This window comes from Mycteria americana, chromosome 4, assembly GCF_035582795.1.
Source record: "Mycteria americana isolate JAX WOST 10 ecotype Jacksonville Zoo and Gardens chromosome 4, USCA_MyAme_1.0, whole genome shotgun sequence".
In the NCBI taxonomy this organism is placed as follows: Eukaryota; Metazoa; Chordata; class Aves; order Ciconiiformes; family Ciconiidae; genus Mycteria; species Mycteria americana.
In genome coordinates this window covers 77609895-77627386 of record NC_134368.1, presented here as the reverse complement: position 1 = coordinate 77627386, position 17492 = coordinate 77609895, and the positions used below count along the sequence as shown (strand labels likewise).

At 43.2% G+C, this 17492-nt stretch overlaps 1 protein-coding gene across 3 annotated transcripts in view; it reads right to left on the bottom strand.

The window, feature by feature from the left end:
- Nucleotides 1-16052, bottom strand: part of RNF150 (ring finger protein 150) — a 148952-nt gene extending 132900 nt beyond the window's left edge. Inside the window, exon 1 of one of the 3 annotated variants that reach the window (XR_012775635.1) lies at nt 15126-16052. Coding sequence is in view for 2 of the 3 variants with exons in the window: in XM_075501023.1 (XP_075357138.1) it covers nt 15126-15591 (466 nt within the window). In the remaining variant the exon portion in view is untranslated. The remainder of the gene's footprint in view (nt 1-15125) is intronic. The other 2 variants (XM_075501023.1, XM_075501022.1) reach the window with 2 other exon arrangements.
- Nucleotides 16053-17492: the final 1440 nt, after the last annotated feature.

The window sequence follows — 17492 nt, the reverse complement described above, 5'->3', positions numbered from 1 at the left end:
AACAATGTGTTAAATACTATGGGGGCAGCAGAAGATATATAATGAGTTCACGTATTTATTTTCTTGCTTTAACTACTTGGCAATGAAATCCTTAGGAAGCTTTGGCATTGACTTCAGCAGGGTTAGGATTTCAGAAGTAGAGGTTACAAATTAATGGCATAGGTAAGTGCATTGCTGGCAATCAGCAAACTTATAATGCTTTTTCTAAAGGAAACATTCAGGGATTGGAATTTTACAGGATGGTTATTGGTTTTCTCTTAATAACATTAAAAAATTGTAAATAAATGAAATGGGGACATGGGAGACTCTTCAAGTAATAGTGGCTCACCTGAAAGTTCAGAAATCAGCATCTGAGCTGGCCTGAAAGCAGTATGCATAAAGAAAATATGGCCTGTGAAAAATCAGCTTAAAGCCCAGTCTAATCCCAATACCCCGCATAAGAACTATGGAGACCATCATATTGGTGCTGGAGGATTTGTTTTCCTGTGAACTTCTCGTGACTTTTCCAGCCAAGTCGTTTGTGTGCTTCTTCAAAGTAGCTAGAGAAGTGGATCTAAAATTCATCCGCATATTTAAAACTTCATACGTTCGTTCAGTTTCCATGACACCAAGTCTGCACAGTGTAGCATCTTTCTGCAAGAAAAAGGTACAATCTCTTCATTGCTATAGCCTGAGGGTGCTTAAATGCTGTGTATATTATCCCTTTCAGTGATAGGGACATTGCCATTATTAAAGATGGAAAACAAAACCGAAATTGTAATTACATTTTTTGCAGCTGACTGAATATTGTGCACTTGAATAAAGACCTAATGCACTCTCAGATCCTGAAACTCTTGCCACCAGGTGGAGATAACTGTTGGATAACAGCATGAACATCAGGTTTATTTTCAAATTAATCAAACCTGCAATAATTCTCTGACAGATGGATTCCAATTCTGTTTTATTAAACAAGGAGACACAGGAGAAGGCAAACTAAGGCCCAGGCCTGTGAAAAGCATAGCACCCACAACTTGATACTAATCACCTCCACTCCCACAGATGTCCATTCACGTTGAGATTATGGAGGATCTCTGAGGCTTGTGCTGATAAATACAGATTTGCAGAGCAGTGAAGACACTACTGAGTGACCTCAGGTATTCATTAATATTTGTGTATCATACATTAATATTCGGCTGCTCTGGCAAGTCTTACTATGTTTTTAACACAGTTGTCATGGGGCACGCTTACATACTTAAAGATTATTAAAAATAAGTATTGTATTATTTCCAGGCAGATCTCTTTAACTAAATATGTCAGTTAACTTGTTAGGAATGTCTAATGGAGGAATATCTGTTAATTTTACACTTCCCTCCTCCTTGGTTACAGTTTCGCATCCTCTCGACATACCGCCAACAACTGTTCAAGTGGCTGAAAGTTCTGTTCAAAATTGATTGGTACCATCAGGAACATCAAGGAAACCTCTCCTGAATTTCTCAAAGCAAAATGAAGCTGACGGACTGTTAAGGCCACAAGGGAGGATGCAAAATTTTATCTACTGGAACCAAATCTGCAAAACATTACAACAATTACTCCCGAACTGGAATGGGTGTAAGGTATGGAGCTGCTGTGTATCTGATAGGCCTTAGATATGTATTTATTTCCAAATTAGGAAACTCCCCGATTAGCAAGAAATGCTGTGTGGCTATTCTAAATTACATGAACTCCTCTAGCTCACCTAGCAAGTACAACTGACCGGTTGATATAAATCTCTCAGACATCTGCAAATAACTAACCAGCTGTGCACACTTCTCACAGGGCATTGCTCCTCTGCATGCACTGGTAACAGGCATCAAATAAAACACAGTTAAGGAGAGACGGCGCCTGGGCTTTAAAGGGTTTGGGTGTTCAACTCTTCCTCAGACGGAAGGGGAACAGTGTTCACTGGAAGGTGAGAGAAGCACCTTTGCTTCTTACTGTGATGCAGACATGCCTGATAACCCAGACAGCAGAAGCCAGCCTACATGGAGAAATGTAAAATAATTAAAGCATCTCTTTTGATGGGTATTTATAAATCACCTGTTTTATGAAATATATAAAGTATATATCTTATATTTACAATTATAAATAAAAATACCTTATTGTAAGGACCTTGACTATTCACAGTGCTACAGGAGGGCATAAGATCCCCCAAGATTACCACAGTAACATTCTTAGTAATAAATCTCTGGGCTACATCAGACACTTCTACCTCTTTCATAGATGACATTTCCTCATAATACCACTTTCAATCACATTTAGTCAGGGTGCTCAACTTCTGGCCCATTCTTAGCATGAACTAAACATGAGCTTAACCATTTGTGCAAACACAGTCTCAAACTGGGACATGAAGCATTCTCCAAATCACCTTAATGTAATGTAGACATTAGAAATAATGCCTAACCTAAATTTTAAAATACCTACTAGTGAGTCTTATGACAGCAAAATCACTACCTTAGTAAAGTGAGAAGTGATTTTTAAGTATCAGTCTCATTTGCAAGTATGAGATTTTAGGAGTTGCCGTATTGGTCTAGGCGAGACACAGTTATACCTGCCTCCCTGCTATCATTACTACCAAACAGTCTATTGCTTTAAGTATGCACAACAGCTCCTGTTTTGCAGGCTAATCCACAACAGATTTGGCAAGTCAGAGCCAAAGACAACAGCTTTGTGATAAAACCAGCAGAATTATCTTTGCATTGGCAAAAACTATTTCTGGTGTATGGACACAAACTAAATTGTCCAGCAAAGACCAACAGCAATCATTGTGCTGATTCAACGCAGTATTGGTTGAGAACCAAGAACAGATTCTACACATCAAATGTACGAGATAATAAATAGAAGATATTCTATACTAAAAATTCAATGCCTGCTTTGTTATTTTTCATAAGACTAATAGCAGAAAGATGGTTATATAAATTAGTTAACAGGAATGAAGCCCTTAATTATTGGAGAAAGAAGTGATAGGTAATACATATTTAGAAACCAGATAATATCAATTCTGTTACCAAAAAATTCCTTGAACTACCAAACCATTAGAAATTATAAATTCAGAAAAAATAGTTATACAGTCATATTTTTCTCTTAAAAATAGGCTATGGACTCTCATAAATTGCATCTCAAGAAGTTCTGGTTAGTAGACTCGGACAGAAAAAAAAAAAAAAGAAAGAAAAAAAGACTGTCTGGGACTTAGATGGATAAAGAAAAGAAAATGTCTCTAGAGAGAAAAAACCCTAGAAAAATGAAATTTTCCTATGTGGTTTCTTAAGCAGGGGTTATCAGGCCAGGGGATTGAAAAGGACAGATGAGTTCTCTGAAGAATCAATACGCACTAGAGGATCCCAACTGCCTTAGACATAGCTCATTAATTTCCCATGCAGTTAAGCTGTTTGGTAGCTTTCTCTAACTCATCTATGGATCCAGTTGGGCAATATTCTGTGAGCCATACAATCCCCCACACTCAAACACCAAGCAACATGCAAAACTGCTCAAGGCAACTAGAAAATGTACAAGCTCAAACCCGAGCACAAGATGACCAAGATCCTCACCATCTCAGGGAATGTTCCCACCACCTGTAAAGGCAGCAAGGAAGGACTGGAACAAACAGCAATAGGCAGCAAACAAAATTTCAAAGATCATGACAGTGGGTACCAGTGAGACATGGTGGGAGTCAGTACAGAACTGAAATGGTGATTAAGATATATGGATTAGTCAAATAAGTTTCATAGTCTCCGAGAGGAAGAATATCACCCCAGTGATGATGCCACAGGGATCACAAGCTACTTCCATGGCTATTATTTCCCCATCAGCATGAATTCACCTCTCCAGGATTCAGGTTCATTCACATGACTTTCATCTAATGGCTATTTTAGCCGTTTCTCTGGCAAAGTGAACTATGGTACTATTGGCTTTTGAAGTATTTCATCTCCACCTGCGATACCTTTGCTGCTCTGGGTTGCGTTTAATCATGATATTCAATTCTGCTGGCATTCAACATTTAAATAGAAGTTTTGGAAGAGAAAGGCTTTCAGCTTCTTCTATGATGTGAGACACATGCTCCAGCAAATGCTTGTTTTGTGGAGGCTTACAGGCAGCTCTCTGCATTTGTTGGCTATCTTCAGACACAAAAAATAGAAGTCGCTCGGACTGTTTTTCTCACAAGTACGTTTTCTTGCAGCTTCCTCTTCTATAAGCAGCAGTCACAAAGAAATTATGAACTGACGTTGGTTCATCACTGTCACCCAGCTAAGTTCTTTCCAGGTGATAAAGGACATGCTGTGCTGTGCAGAGATCCCATCTTGAAAAGCTGATGCTTCAGGCCATAGGGTTTACCTCTGCCCACTGTGCAGAGCTTCTGCCAGAACTGTTTTGACAGTCTCCAAGCGTGGAAATGAGCTGGGTGGTAGTTCCAGAGAGGTACCGTCCCTAAAACCATAAAGAACTACCATGATCACCTTCTCTAACCTTCCTTGTACACATAGTACCACAATTTTCCCAGTGAACGGGGTAATTTTTCTAGGATGGGACTTCTAGAGAGCTATCCAAGCCCATTCAAATAACATTAAGTTATGGGCAACCATTTAGGAAATTGCATCTTACTACAAGCCTGAATTTGTCTCACTTCCACTGACAACTACTGATCCTTGTTATGTCTTTGTCCATGAGGGCAATCTTTATCTCATACCAAGTATCATTCCCGTGTGTATCTAGACATAGTGCTGAAGTCATGTCTAGCCTGCTGGTAAGGATATATACACACACAGCGAGGGCCAAAGACCTTACAGCTTAGGGACTGCACTATGGGAAGACAGAAAGCTGTTGGCACACTACCACAGGGAAAAGAAATTCAGCATTGCAAACCTGAGTTCAATTTCTTTAAATAATACTTGTAATCAAATGCATGCATTGATTCCTGGAGAAGTGTAATGTTTGAGTTGGGAAGAAGTCAGGTCTGTGCTCTGGGGTGGAACTAGTGTCTAAAGCTGGTAGCAGCTGATTAAAATGTAATGTATCATCAAAAAAAGGAAAGGGAAACCAAACTGTTCTGAACCTGAAATTCTGAGACATTAAATATTTACTAAAAGAAAACCTTTCTTCAAACTCAGAACTGTAAGATCTTTTCTAGAGAGCAAAAGCTTTCCAAAACAGACTTTTGTTGAAAACCCATTTCACTACTAAAGAAAAACAGTTTTGATGGAAAAATTCCCAGTCAGTTTTTCTAGCACCCAGCAGGGGAAACTTAAATCTTCTTCTGCAAAAGCATGAAAGAGCAGGATCTGCCTCTTTGTATAGAGGGGACCGTAATTTAGTCTTTTAAGAATTCATGAAAAAGACTTAGGAGTGTTCAGCACAAAGCCATTCTATGCATAGCAAATGCGCTATGCCTGATTGGCAGTCTTCTGTTCATAAATGGTGAGCCACGCTTCCAGACTGCTGGTGTCCCACTCCTCCAAGCTGACCCTGAGCAGCAGACAGCACTCAGCAGATGCTCTTTAAACCTGGAGTCAGCTGCAAAGGAAAAGCAACGGAAAGAGCATAATTCTGCTCTGCTTCCCCTTACAGTCAACTTTGTAAAGCAATAGCCTTTGGCTATTTTTGTCAACCTGGTAAGGGGTGGGGAGAAAGGGAAAAAAGAGATAAAAAAATAGGCGCAGAGCACATAAAAAGAGAAGTGAAGATGACAAAAAAAAAGGGTGAGAAGTCCAAGGGAAAGATTTATTGGAAGTGTGGAAGTAAACAAATTATATCCCCCCACCAAAAAGAAAAAAAAAAGAAAGAAAAAAATAAGTAGAAAATGAAAAGGATAGAGGACTGAAGGAAAAATAAGGCAAGAGAAAGACATCAAAGGCAATATTATAACAAGACATAATGGATTTTACTCAGCTCCTTGTTTTCCAGTGTGAAAAGTCTCCATATAGTATTTAGTAAAGGTATGAATTTCATGGACAACCAGATGGTACTTCAAACACATGGACATATAGAGAGCGATAAGAGACCAGGCACAGAGATTACACAATCTTGCAAAAGCTGCCTCACTCAAGGAACATGATACTGGCAGGTAAAACTAGGAGACAGTGAGCATATAATAAAAGCTTAAAAAGGCACAAGAGGGGAAAACGTATTCTGTACCAGTATAAGAAGCAATCATGAATGAGACTGCAGCATCAGACGGTTCCGTTTTAAAGATTTTGAGTACACACACAGACATGCCCCAGAAATATGGCCAAAGATTTAAGATTCTCTAATACAGAGCCTTCTGAAAGGGCAAAGGAAAAGCAGAAATATATTTCTGTCTTCTAACAGAAAATACTGAGATCTTTATCAGATCCTGATACAGAACTCTTACATAATTGGAAAATCCAAGAAATCTTTTATAGTGAAACTTGTTAGACACCCAGAGCTTTGATCATGGGGAACTGGAATTGCTCTGCTAGTATGACAGTAACAACTAGGTGCAAAAGCTTCTCAAGTGCTCCACAAATCAATTTAAGCAAAACAATAAAACCGTACAGCTTATTATACTGGGTCTGAACCCAGCCAACCCGCAACACATATTCAACTAATGTTGACACATTTTACAGTAATCTTAAGATTAGACGTACATGTTAACTAAAGATGAATCTACTTACTAGGCTCTTGAGCCCATTCTTAGTGCTGCTGTGTAACGTCAGACACGTTCGACACAATATAACAGTGACCATGCTAGAAATTAATTTTTTGACAAGGACTGCAAGATAAGCAATAAATAGAAGAGCACAGTTGAATGATGTGTGATTTATAAAACTGGAAGCCGGAGATTAATGTGATCATAATTCTCTTTAAAATACATATATTATCTGGGGAGATATTCTTACAATGACTTGCAAAAAAGAGATGCCTTGTAAGCAGAGATTTGAACAGTAACAGGCAAACCAAAGAGCTTATAAAAAGGGAGGAAGCCCAAGGTATGGAACAAATTATGAAGAAGGATAATATCCTACATAATTAAGCCAATGTTCAGGGACAAATGATGATGGTTCATAGACAACTATGTCAGTAGTAGGGGGCTGTCTTGGTAGAAAAGCATACAGAAAGAACTGCTTTGTTATGGAGCACCTCAGTGCCAGGGGTCCTCTCTCATGCTAAAGGCTTCAAGACACTATGGAATATAAATTAAAAAGCTATGTCTAAGTGCGTAGCAGAAGAGAGCACCTGCCAACTCATCCTATTCCATGTATCCCTGGAAGAACTACATTCCTATACAGATGTAATGCTTCGATCTGTGTTTAAGGAGTATAGAGCATATACTCAAACCAGGAGCCTATGGAGTTACATGGCTGTAATTTACGTTTCTGTGTTTTGGGAACTAAAAAGAAACATTTTTTTTTCCCTCCTATTTGTCTCAAACTGAAAATAAGGTTAAAATACATGGGCTACCTTTCCAATTTACAGCAGGGAACATTACATACATAAATACAGTTAAACACATCAAATTTGAGATCGAAACTCTGACAGACCCTTAGGTCTAGCACTATAATTGAATATCACTATAATTATACTGTCAGAAGCAAATGAACAGGCACTTCACTTTATTGATGTTATTTATAAGTCACTCTTGAGAGGGAAAAGAAATGAACAATTATTTGAAAAAGCTATTATATCTTTAAGTAGCAAAGAATCAAAGATGCTAGCTTTTCATATTTCAACGTAGAATAGCAATAAAACAAACAGGTTAATCTTTTCATATCTCCTTCAGTTCTCCTCAGTCCAGTTTTCTAAGGTTTATCTCAAATAATTTATTGAAGAGGAGCCAAAAAAATAAATAATGCCCTTGTTAAGCCTCTCTTGTAAAACACAGCTGCATAGTACTGTTGTTTCATAAGCAAACCAATCTTTACAACCTTTCTCCATCTACCAGAAGTGGTGAAAGAAGAGGTGTTTCCACTCATCCATTTTTGAACTAAAAAATGTTGTTTCCACCAGGGTGGTAAGTTCACCTAAATCAGTGATTTTCCACCTATCCTGGCTGGAGGATTACTTCTAAGGGGTCCACAAAATGGACTGAAGAACAGTAAGTCTATTATTGATGAGCTTCAATTCACAGCAAATTCATTAGCAAACTTGTAGGTTTATGAAGCTTGCCATCCACTAATACGGGCAATGGGTCAGACAGTAGATATAAAGCTGATAGATTGAATACAGTAAATTTTAGAAGTTGAGGTTTCACCGAAGTGATTTGGGTTTTCTCCTCCAGGTAACAGAAATCGTAGTTCTTAATAGAATTACCTTCTGAGATACTACATCTAAATGCACTCATGAACAAGCAGGGTACCCTGGGGGGTCCTTGACCCCTGCTCATCCACATTCAGGACCTGGTCAAATTGTGCAGTGGCTGACACGTGGCCTATCCATCCAGATTTCTCTTCCAGAGAAACCAAAACACTACGGAGTGAAATGAGGAGAGAGCTGGGCACTAATGATAGTCCTGGGTCACATCCCACTATGGAATCAAGACACAGCAGAGTAAGTCTGTTTGGACATAACCAGTTACAAAATATTTTGTTTCCTCTTTCTTCTTGCAATTGCCATATACTCCCCTAAACTGTGTGGTACAATGGATACAGTTGGTTTTAAACCTTATCCTTTGGCAGTTATGCCTCTGCCAAGATGACTTTGTGGAAGCGATGAGAATTAAATATTATTGCAACACATAGTATTACTATTTAATATCATCCTACATTTTATATCTCTTGTGTCAGCACCATTCTGCTGCTTACATAGACTGCATTTAGTTCTGAAGCACCCTAAGATTCTTTCCTTTGCAAGACCCTAGGCGAAAAGCACTGTGACGGTTGTAGATGGTAACGCTGTAGGAAGCAGTCCTGCATTAGTAAGGTGACAGATTACATGGACTACTCAGTCTTTTCCATATCTGATTTCTATGAGGCAATGACTGTATTGTTTGCTCCCTTCTGTACCAAAGAAGTCATCAAGTGACTAGTACTCAAATGCAACTGAAAAGGCAGAACTGGGGCTTGTCTTGAAACAAATGCTGTTCCTGTGTAGGTTAGCTATGCAGAAGTTACTGGGAAGCGGAGAAGTCGTTGGGCTACCCCTTCATAAAGCTCTAACTCTTCATCAGCCTGGCTTGTGGTGTAAGGAGGCAGAGGTCACTTGAAACTCAGTCGTCTCACATGACGATGCACTATGAGCTCCATCAAACAAGTGCGGCAAAATAATGGGTTCTTTTAGTCCCTCACTTACATGAGAAAAGTAGAAAGCGTCCTCTTCTCTTACCAGGAAAAGAGACTCTTAAAGTGCCAACACTGAACTAACTGTAGGTTTCTCTCCCCTTTTGCTGAAAATGTTCCTGTGCTCTGTGACATACCATGAAGGGGGGCAGCACAGAAATACACCTGCATGAACTAGTGAGCTACAACAGAGTTAACACACTAGTCACAGACTGCCACAGTCTAATAATACAAGCTAACATATACCATTTTAAAGCCAAAATACCAATGGGACTAGAACAAATGATCACTTTATCAAAAGCAAGCCATTCTCCTAACGGCAGTATACCAAAAGGAGGTGCTCCAGATTAACAGGCAGCAGTTAGAGTCAATGCTGATAGAGATTTAATTGAGGAAGATTTTCGTCTTGCTGTGTCACTTCTTACTGCAGAGACCTGAAGACAGCACTTGTATGAATATAATTGCTAACAAAGCTGCAGATAACCAAAGGGCATGCAGAAATCTAACTGCTTTTGCAATCAGTAAGCTTGGAGGATCAATGCAATCTTCAGTGAATCAATACTTCACCACTTTGTAGGGAAAGCTGTACCTTATGACTCGATCCAAAGCTCAATGGACTCACTGTCTTTCCACTGACTGCAATGGGCTCTGAAGGAGATACACAAGCCAGTCGTGAGGTTGAAAGAAGATACAAGATTCAACAAGGGACAAAGTGTCTCATCTAATGACAAAACTCAGTACCCCAGCGCTGAAGTGGCTGTCCCAAGTAGTACCAGAGATTAAGTTTATTTTGTTGCTCCAGTCCTTGTAGGTCAAATTCATCCCTTTTAATTCAGTTAAAGCTAAACCAGTTACCTAACACCACAAAGTACCCCCACCACTTGGCATAAGCCAACACATCTGCAGTACAGAAGTCTAGCACTGAACCACAGCAGAACTAGGAGGCAGAAGTGTGGCTCACTAGCGAACGCAGTGGGACAGTTTGTCGGCACTACTGCTGGCTCTAGCCAATTTTATAAATCCTTGATTTTGATAAATATTGAGAACCAGATTTTCAAAACCTACTGAAAGCCAGGCCTACATGATGGATCCAGGAGCTGCTCTGAGTTCCTAACGATGGCAGCACACCCCAGCCATGCCTCAATTTCATGATGGATAAGGCTCAGAGATGCACTAATCTCCATCTCCCTCCTTCATTGAGTTGGTTTCTATTAGGAATGAATCCTGGGTGCCTGGAACAGAAAATAACTATAGCAGGCCCTGGAAGCCTGAAATCTCCAACCCTCGTTAATTCACGCTTATCCATATGTAAATTCAGTGTGAATGCTGCCAGCACATTTTCCTCACTGGAATTCAACAAAAGTTTAGGAGAACAATTGTTTTAGTAAAGGAGCAGATATAGCTACAGTACTGAATTAAGTTTGTAAAGAGAGAAGTCTTCAACTTCACTGTTTAATTTGCATGTCAGTACAAATCTACAGGGGACCTCAAAGCGAAAACTACTACCAACACATCTTGAAATATGTAAAAGGCAAGACTAGTCATTGATCGTGGAACAGAAATCTGAGTACAAGGGAAGAAACTGTTCTTGAACTGAATGCACACAGGTCAAGGCTGGCCACATTCACAGTATGTGTGGAGAGACACACCTGGTTTTGCAGTGGGACGGCCATGCCCTCCTCATGCAGTCTGGCGCACACATGCTGTGCTCGAGGGCCAAAGAGGGAGGGAAGAAGTCAGAGTCATCTTAGACCGCATATGAGATTCGTGTCTCAAAGATACAGTTGACAGTTGCTGCCAGTGTGTACAAGCCATTACAAAAAACGAGGCATCTGCCTCTCATTGAAAACAGGCTGTCATACACGCAGCACGTGACTTAAAATTTGTGATGGCATGCACTAGAAAAGCAGAATATGGAGAATGCAAAATTCCCTGACTCACATATGCTTCTGGTGCAAAACACTTAGGATGCAATTTATTTCACATAATAATCATATCCATTCTGCGAGATATTCTGATGCACCCCAGAATTCAAACTGAATGTTAGAAACTGTATTGAATACTAAAGGTTTGATTTTTACCCACATATGAATCATGTGTACAGTCGCAGTTAACATCCCTCCCCCCAAGCACCTGACAGGCACCCAAGTTAGATGTGGCCAACCTAGGTTCCCTCGAATAAGAGCTGGAGAGAGGGAAGTTCTCCCCTTGAATCATCTGGAAGGCTCCCTCACTGTATCTATTCAGAGCTCAGAGGAAGTGTTAGGATGTGCTACAACAGGTAGTAAGGATACTTCCAATTAATACTAACTTATTAAATGTAGACACAGTGGCTAGAGCCTTTTCAAACCTAAGTAACAGCTAATGTGTTCTGAAGAAGAAATAATGCCCATCAGAAACCCTAGCCAACACCATGGATTAGTCTTCTGGAGGAAAAAGAACATCCTCTATATTATTAGAGTACTTTTCTACTAGAAAAAGTTGATTTAGGAGAAATAAAAAGCATCTGAAACAGAAATTCTAGATGCTTTTGTTCCTTCTCTGGTTAAAACATACTTAGTCAAAAAGCAAAGTTGGACTCTCAGCTCCTATACCATACTTCAAGCCAACAAAAATAAAGATGCCGGTTCGCAAAGGCTGTAGCAGATGATGGCAAAAGCTAAGTGTGTCCTAGCGCGAGAACCACAGAGCTCTGCACTCCCTGTGAACGCAGATGTCACAACTCTACCTCACTCTTCTGGGTGTGCAAGGAGTGACCCAAGTACAAGCTCCCTGAAAGCAGAGGCTTTCAATACGGTGACTGAACTGGTTCAAATTGAACACTTGGTCTGTTCTGTCTGGTGCACTATAAATAAATCCTGAGAAGTTGTATTTGAAGATTTCCACAACAAGCTTCGATATAATACCACCTGGTTTTGATTGGGTGGTGGGGTGTCGGGGGGGAGGGAGGTCTACCAACCCTCCTTCAAATTCAAGATTAGTGTCTCGCTACAGTTGCCTATAGATTTTAAAATCAGGAGGCACCATGTTAGCAAAGGGTCATTGGCATGCATTGTAGCAGAAAACAGGAAATAAAATTAAACATACAGCTGTGAGTAAGATCTTTGGCAGGAGAAAGAGAGCTTTGGGAAGAAAGTGGCAAGGGCAAAGCACTGTGAAGTAGCACAGTAATGCGGTCAAGAGGGGGAATGAAGCACAGGGATAGAGATGAAGAAATGAGAGTGGGGGTGAGAGGAGCAGAAAAAGAAGCACAAAGAGATAAAATGACAGTAAAAGAAAGAAGGCAAGGCATACAGAAGAGAAGAATGTACATAAGGAAAAACATCTCTCCTAGGAGTAATAGTTCTTTAGTAAGGGCAGGAGCCACGTTGTTACACAACAGGATATACTGTTTTCTGTATAGAAAGAGTTTATTTAGGTTTATATGAAACCTCAAAAAAAAAAAATCTGTGGGAGAAAAGAAAAAAAAAGAGAGAGAGAGAGTAACATCATATTTCTTTTGACTTTTAAATTGCTTTTTAGGTCATATTTCACCCTCCCCTCCCACCCCCCAAGTATTTTCCAGGATGGAATTTTCTTCTTCCCACTCCAGGATTTGGCGTGGGTAGAGCATCGCAGATGCTGCTGAACTCAGAAACCAAGAACCTGATTCATTCTTCCCTTGAATCTTGTGCTATCATTTAGACTGGGACCAAGCAAACGTCAAAGGCTGCAAGTCAGACAGATAATTTTACACAGCTTGGACATTCACTTTGTCCCAGCATAACAGTGGTACAAGAGGGAGAGTAAAGATAAATCCAGTTCTGAATCCCTGCTGGTTTGTCAAATATTTGTTTAAGAATAATTATTTTTCCCCCTGTTCCAGCAGACTTATGCTCTAAAACTCCTCTGCATTTTGACTATATGCAGAGGGCAGGTTTTCCCTAAGGTAAGACCAACAACCATTTTTCAACTTCACGGAACAAAAATCCTTAAAAAGAAGACAACCTCATACAATCAGCAAAGCCCTTCGGTCTCACTGACCGTGTTCAACAAGTCCAGATTATTTTCTGCACGTTTCTTTTCATTTTAGCCTCTGGTACTGTACAATCACACTGCTGGGTATCAATTCGTACTCAAAAAGGATTCTCAGAATAAACTGTAAGGAGTCATATGACATAAAAGAAGCTGCCTCCGAGATAAGTGATACAGTGTTCGTATTTTTGAAAGCTGAGGCCACTTTCAGTAAGAAAGATTCCCTGCTTACTTCATTTTAGACTTTAAAACAAACAAAAGCTCTAACATTTTAAAAGGTTAGACACATTTTTTACTCCCACTGTTTCTTAATAAAACACCATTTGTGTGGGAAAACAGCTTAGTGCATACTTTAAAAACAGGCAAACCATTAATTGATCCAACATGTTGGCAGTTTTAGAGAAACTCACTAGACAAGAAGAAGCGATGCATCTTAAGTTTTGAAACAGCCTGAGCTTTACTTTAAGGGTGCATAAGTATGCCAAGCTCCTACTACTTTATACTGCTTAGCATATAATCTGTCATACTTAAAGTAGCAAGAAGTATAATCCGAACAGCTACTAAACCATGTGCAGGTTATAAAGCACAGTTTTAAGAAGCTCAAGAGGTTATGAGTTGTTTGTCTCACAAAACCAATGGAAAATACTAAAAAAAAACCCATCTTCTACCAATCCTACCAAAGAAACATGAATTTGCCCAAATAAACGGTTAATCTCTTAAAGAGGCTGCACACAAGAGGTTCCAAAAGCGCTACTTTTGCATCAGCAGTATTATAGCATTATAGTTAGGCAACAAATTGTTTTTCAGCACATCCATGCTAGCTAGTTTACTGTGGAAATTTAAAATGTCATTAGAATAACATCCTGTTTTGCAGCCTTTCTGTGTTTCAATTTACCCCTAACTCTGGTAGGATTCAACTGGCATGAAACAGCTGGGCGTGATTAGTTACTGGATGCAAACCAAACTGAGATTTCACAATAGGTGGCATTTTCATCTCCACAGCATAGGCTGCTATGGCAGAAAACACCATCCCTAAATATAAATCTGGTGATCTGTTTTAAAAATATTATTTCAAATCGAACATTGTTACAAAACCAGCATTTTTTTCTGGGCATAACCCAAGGCTTGGGTTGTTTCTGATGACTGGATTTCTGCTCAGTTCTAGTTGACGAGCACATGTTGGGACCCGAGCACCCATGTGCTGACACTGCGAGCACAAACTCCATCAGAGCGTTCACCTGGGAGAGTGAGCCCCCCCTCCACCCCAGTCCTGGACAAAATATCTCATGTTCTCACCAAATCAGATACTCGGCATTCCTACTCGATCCCACAGCTTTTACGCTATTATAGGCAAGACAGTGGACGCTGTGTTCCCTACTTTACTGCACCTCCTGATAAGCCTGCCCCGTAAACCTTGCGCTTCTCCTCTTCCGAAGGTCTCAATCACACCCGACCCCACACGGCACCTGCCAGAGGCTCTTCAGGACACAACAAAACATCGGTGCCCCACAGTGGGCTCAGGCTCTCATCCATTCCTCCGGCTAGACCCAAACTTTACATCTCCCAAACTTTTCACCCCTGGAGCACCAGCGTGCATTGCTGCTAGCGGCACATCCGTCCTTTGCCATGGCAGCATGGAGAGGTGCTCCGCGGGCCCCGGGATGGGCACCCACTGCCTGGCGAGGCCTGCAGCCCACCCCGCTCCCTGCCAGGAGGTGCGAGGACACCTTCCCCCCCAGCAGCTCCCGCCCTGAGGATGCGGGACGGCAGAGCGGGCTGCCACACGCAGGAAAACGGGGCCCACCCGCCCACCAGCACAGACCTTGGGGTGCGCCCACGGAGCGTGGGCAGGGTGCCGGGGCTCACCTGCGTGGGGCATGGTGATGGTCTCGTTGGCGTTGCTGGAGCCCACGTTGTAGATGACCACAGCGGAGGCGTTCTGGGCGGCGGCGTGGCGGATCTTGTCCTTGTAGGTGCAGTTGCCCCGTGGGATGAGGGCCACCCAGCTCTTGCCCGGCGCCGGGGCGTTGAAGCGGGTGCCGGGGTCGCAGGCGTAGCGGTCGGCGGGCGAGGCGGAGAGGGCCACCTGCCCGCGGGCGTCCTGCTTGGGCGACTGCTCGCCGTAACGCCCGCACTCGCTCTTCTCGCTGCGGAGCTCGGCGCTGCCGGCCGCCGGGTCGGCGTAGGTGATGTTGACGAAGGCCGTGTACCACTCCTCCTTCTCGGCCACGGTGAAGTCCAGGCACAGCAGATGCACGAAACAAAAGGACAGCAGCCATGTTGAGAGAGCCAGGCTGCGGCACGCTTGGATCACGGACATTGCCATCTTCATCTGCCGGGCCCCCCCCGCGCCGGCCGGCCCGCCTCCGCCCCCGCCTGTCGGTGTCGGTGTGTGCGTGCGCGTGTGGCGCGGCCCGAGCCGCCGGCTCCGTGCGGGGCGGCGCTGCTCCCGCCGGGCGCCGTGCGGGAGGGGAGAGGGAGGGGGCGGGGAGGGGAAGGGAAGGGAAGCGAAGGGGAGGGGACCCTCCCCTCTGCAGCCCGCTGCCTAATTCATCTCGGTGCCGTGGGGTTTCCTCGGGCTGGCCCCGTCTCCGCCCTCTCCTCTCCCTCGCTTCCTCCTGCCCCTCTCCTCTCCCTCGCCCTGCCCGCACAGCTGCCTCCCCCGCTGCTGGCAGCCCGGCCGGCCGCCGGGCGGGGGAGGCGCGGAGGAGAGGGGATTTCCACACACACACAGAGGCACAAGCGCGCGGCGTCGCTCCCGCCCCGGCCCCGGCCCCGGCCCCGGCCCCTGCGGACGCCCGGCGCGGCCCGCCGTGAGGGGCTGCGCTCCCCGGCTGCGGGGCGGCGGGGGGCCGCCGTGTGCGGGAGGAGCGGCGGCGGCGCGGCAGCGGCACCTGCCGGCAGCGGGGCGGCAGCGCGGGGGGAGCCGCGGGGCCCGCGCGAGCGCCGCCGCGGCGGTTGGGGCCGGGGCCAACGGCCGCCTCTCCCGCGGAGGGGAGCGGAGCCCGGGGGCGGGGTGCTCGGCAGGTCGTCGGTCGCACCTCCGAGCCGGGGTTTTAACTGGGGTTTTTCTTTTGTTTTCTCTTTTCCTGACTGCCGTAGGGTAAGCTGGAAAAAAAGGCAACTGGTAACGTTCTAACGTAATCGTGCCACACGGCTTAGAGGGATAACCGCTTGTGTATCAGGTTTAAAAGTACAAACCGAATACATTTATTACTACGCGTTTCTGAATGACGCTGACAGGCACGTTTACCAAAATCGGGTGTGCAACTGACGGCAACACAGAGAACCTCGAAGGTGAGACCTCAAAGAATGGCAGGAGTCGCACTCTGGAAACACTCGAACTCCACAGCCGCGGACAGAAAAGAATAGTTCCATTTTGGCTCAGTGAAAGCCCAGATCTGGGGATTTTTAATGTATAAAACACCCCAAAAGAATTTTGGCCAAGACTCAAATGCCTTTCCAAAGGGTCAAAACACAACCGACGCTACGTTTGTCTATCCTACTGCAAGCGAGTAGCAAAAATTCTGCTTTTCCATAACTATGTTCAGTAACAGAAGGATGTCTCACAAGATTGACAGATATTGCCTATTTTAGCCCCCTCGTTATTAAAATCTGCTGCTAGAAATACCATTCCCTTTCATCTAGATGAGGCGCCCGAGTATCTCGCTAGTGTCAATATTTGCCTGTTTCCAGTTTATGTTCAGGGCTGCCATTGATCTAAGCAAACAGATGACAGCCTTAACCATATTTTATACACACACACACACACGCTGCTTTGAAAAAGTTATTTCCCCGAAGTGGAAAAAAGTGAATTTGGGAGAAAAATGTACAGGCGAATAGGGGAATAAAATAGAGAAGTTTACAGGGAAATATAGTGGGTTGCCAAAAATTCCACCATCAAGCAAGAGGATAACTTTCCTTGAAAGCCCATTCCTGGAGAAGCGAAGTCAGCAACTGAGAAGAAAAAATTACCATGTAGAACTAACACTGAGAAACAAATGGTGAATGGAGTTTCCTCCAGTTGGCGGCCAGTCACAAGCGGTGTTCCCCAGGGCTCTGTGTTGGGGCCAGTCCTGTTTAACATCTTTATCAATGATCTGGACAAAGGGATCAAGTGCACCCTCAGTAAGTTTGCAGATGACACCAAGTTGTGCGGCAGTGTTGATCTGCTGGAGGGGAGGAAGGCTCTGCAGAGGGACCTGGACAGGTTGGATCGATGGGCTGAGGTCA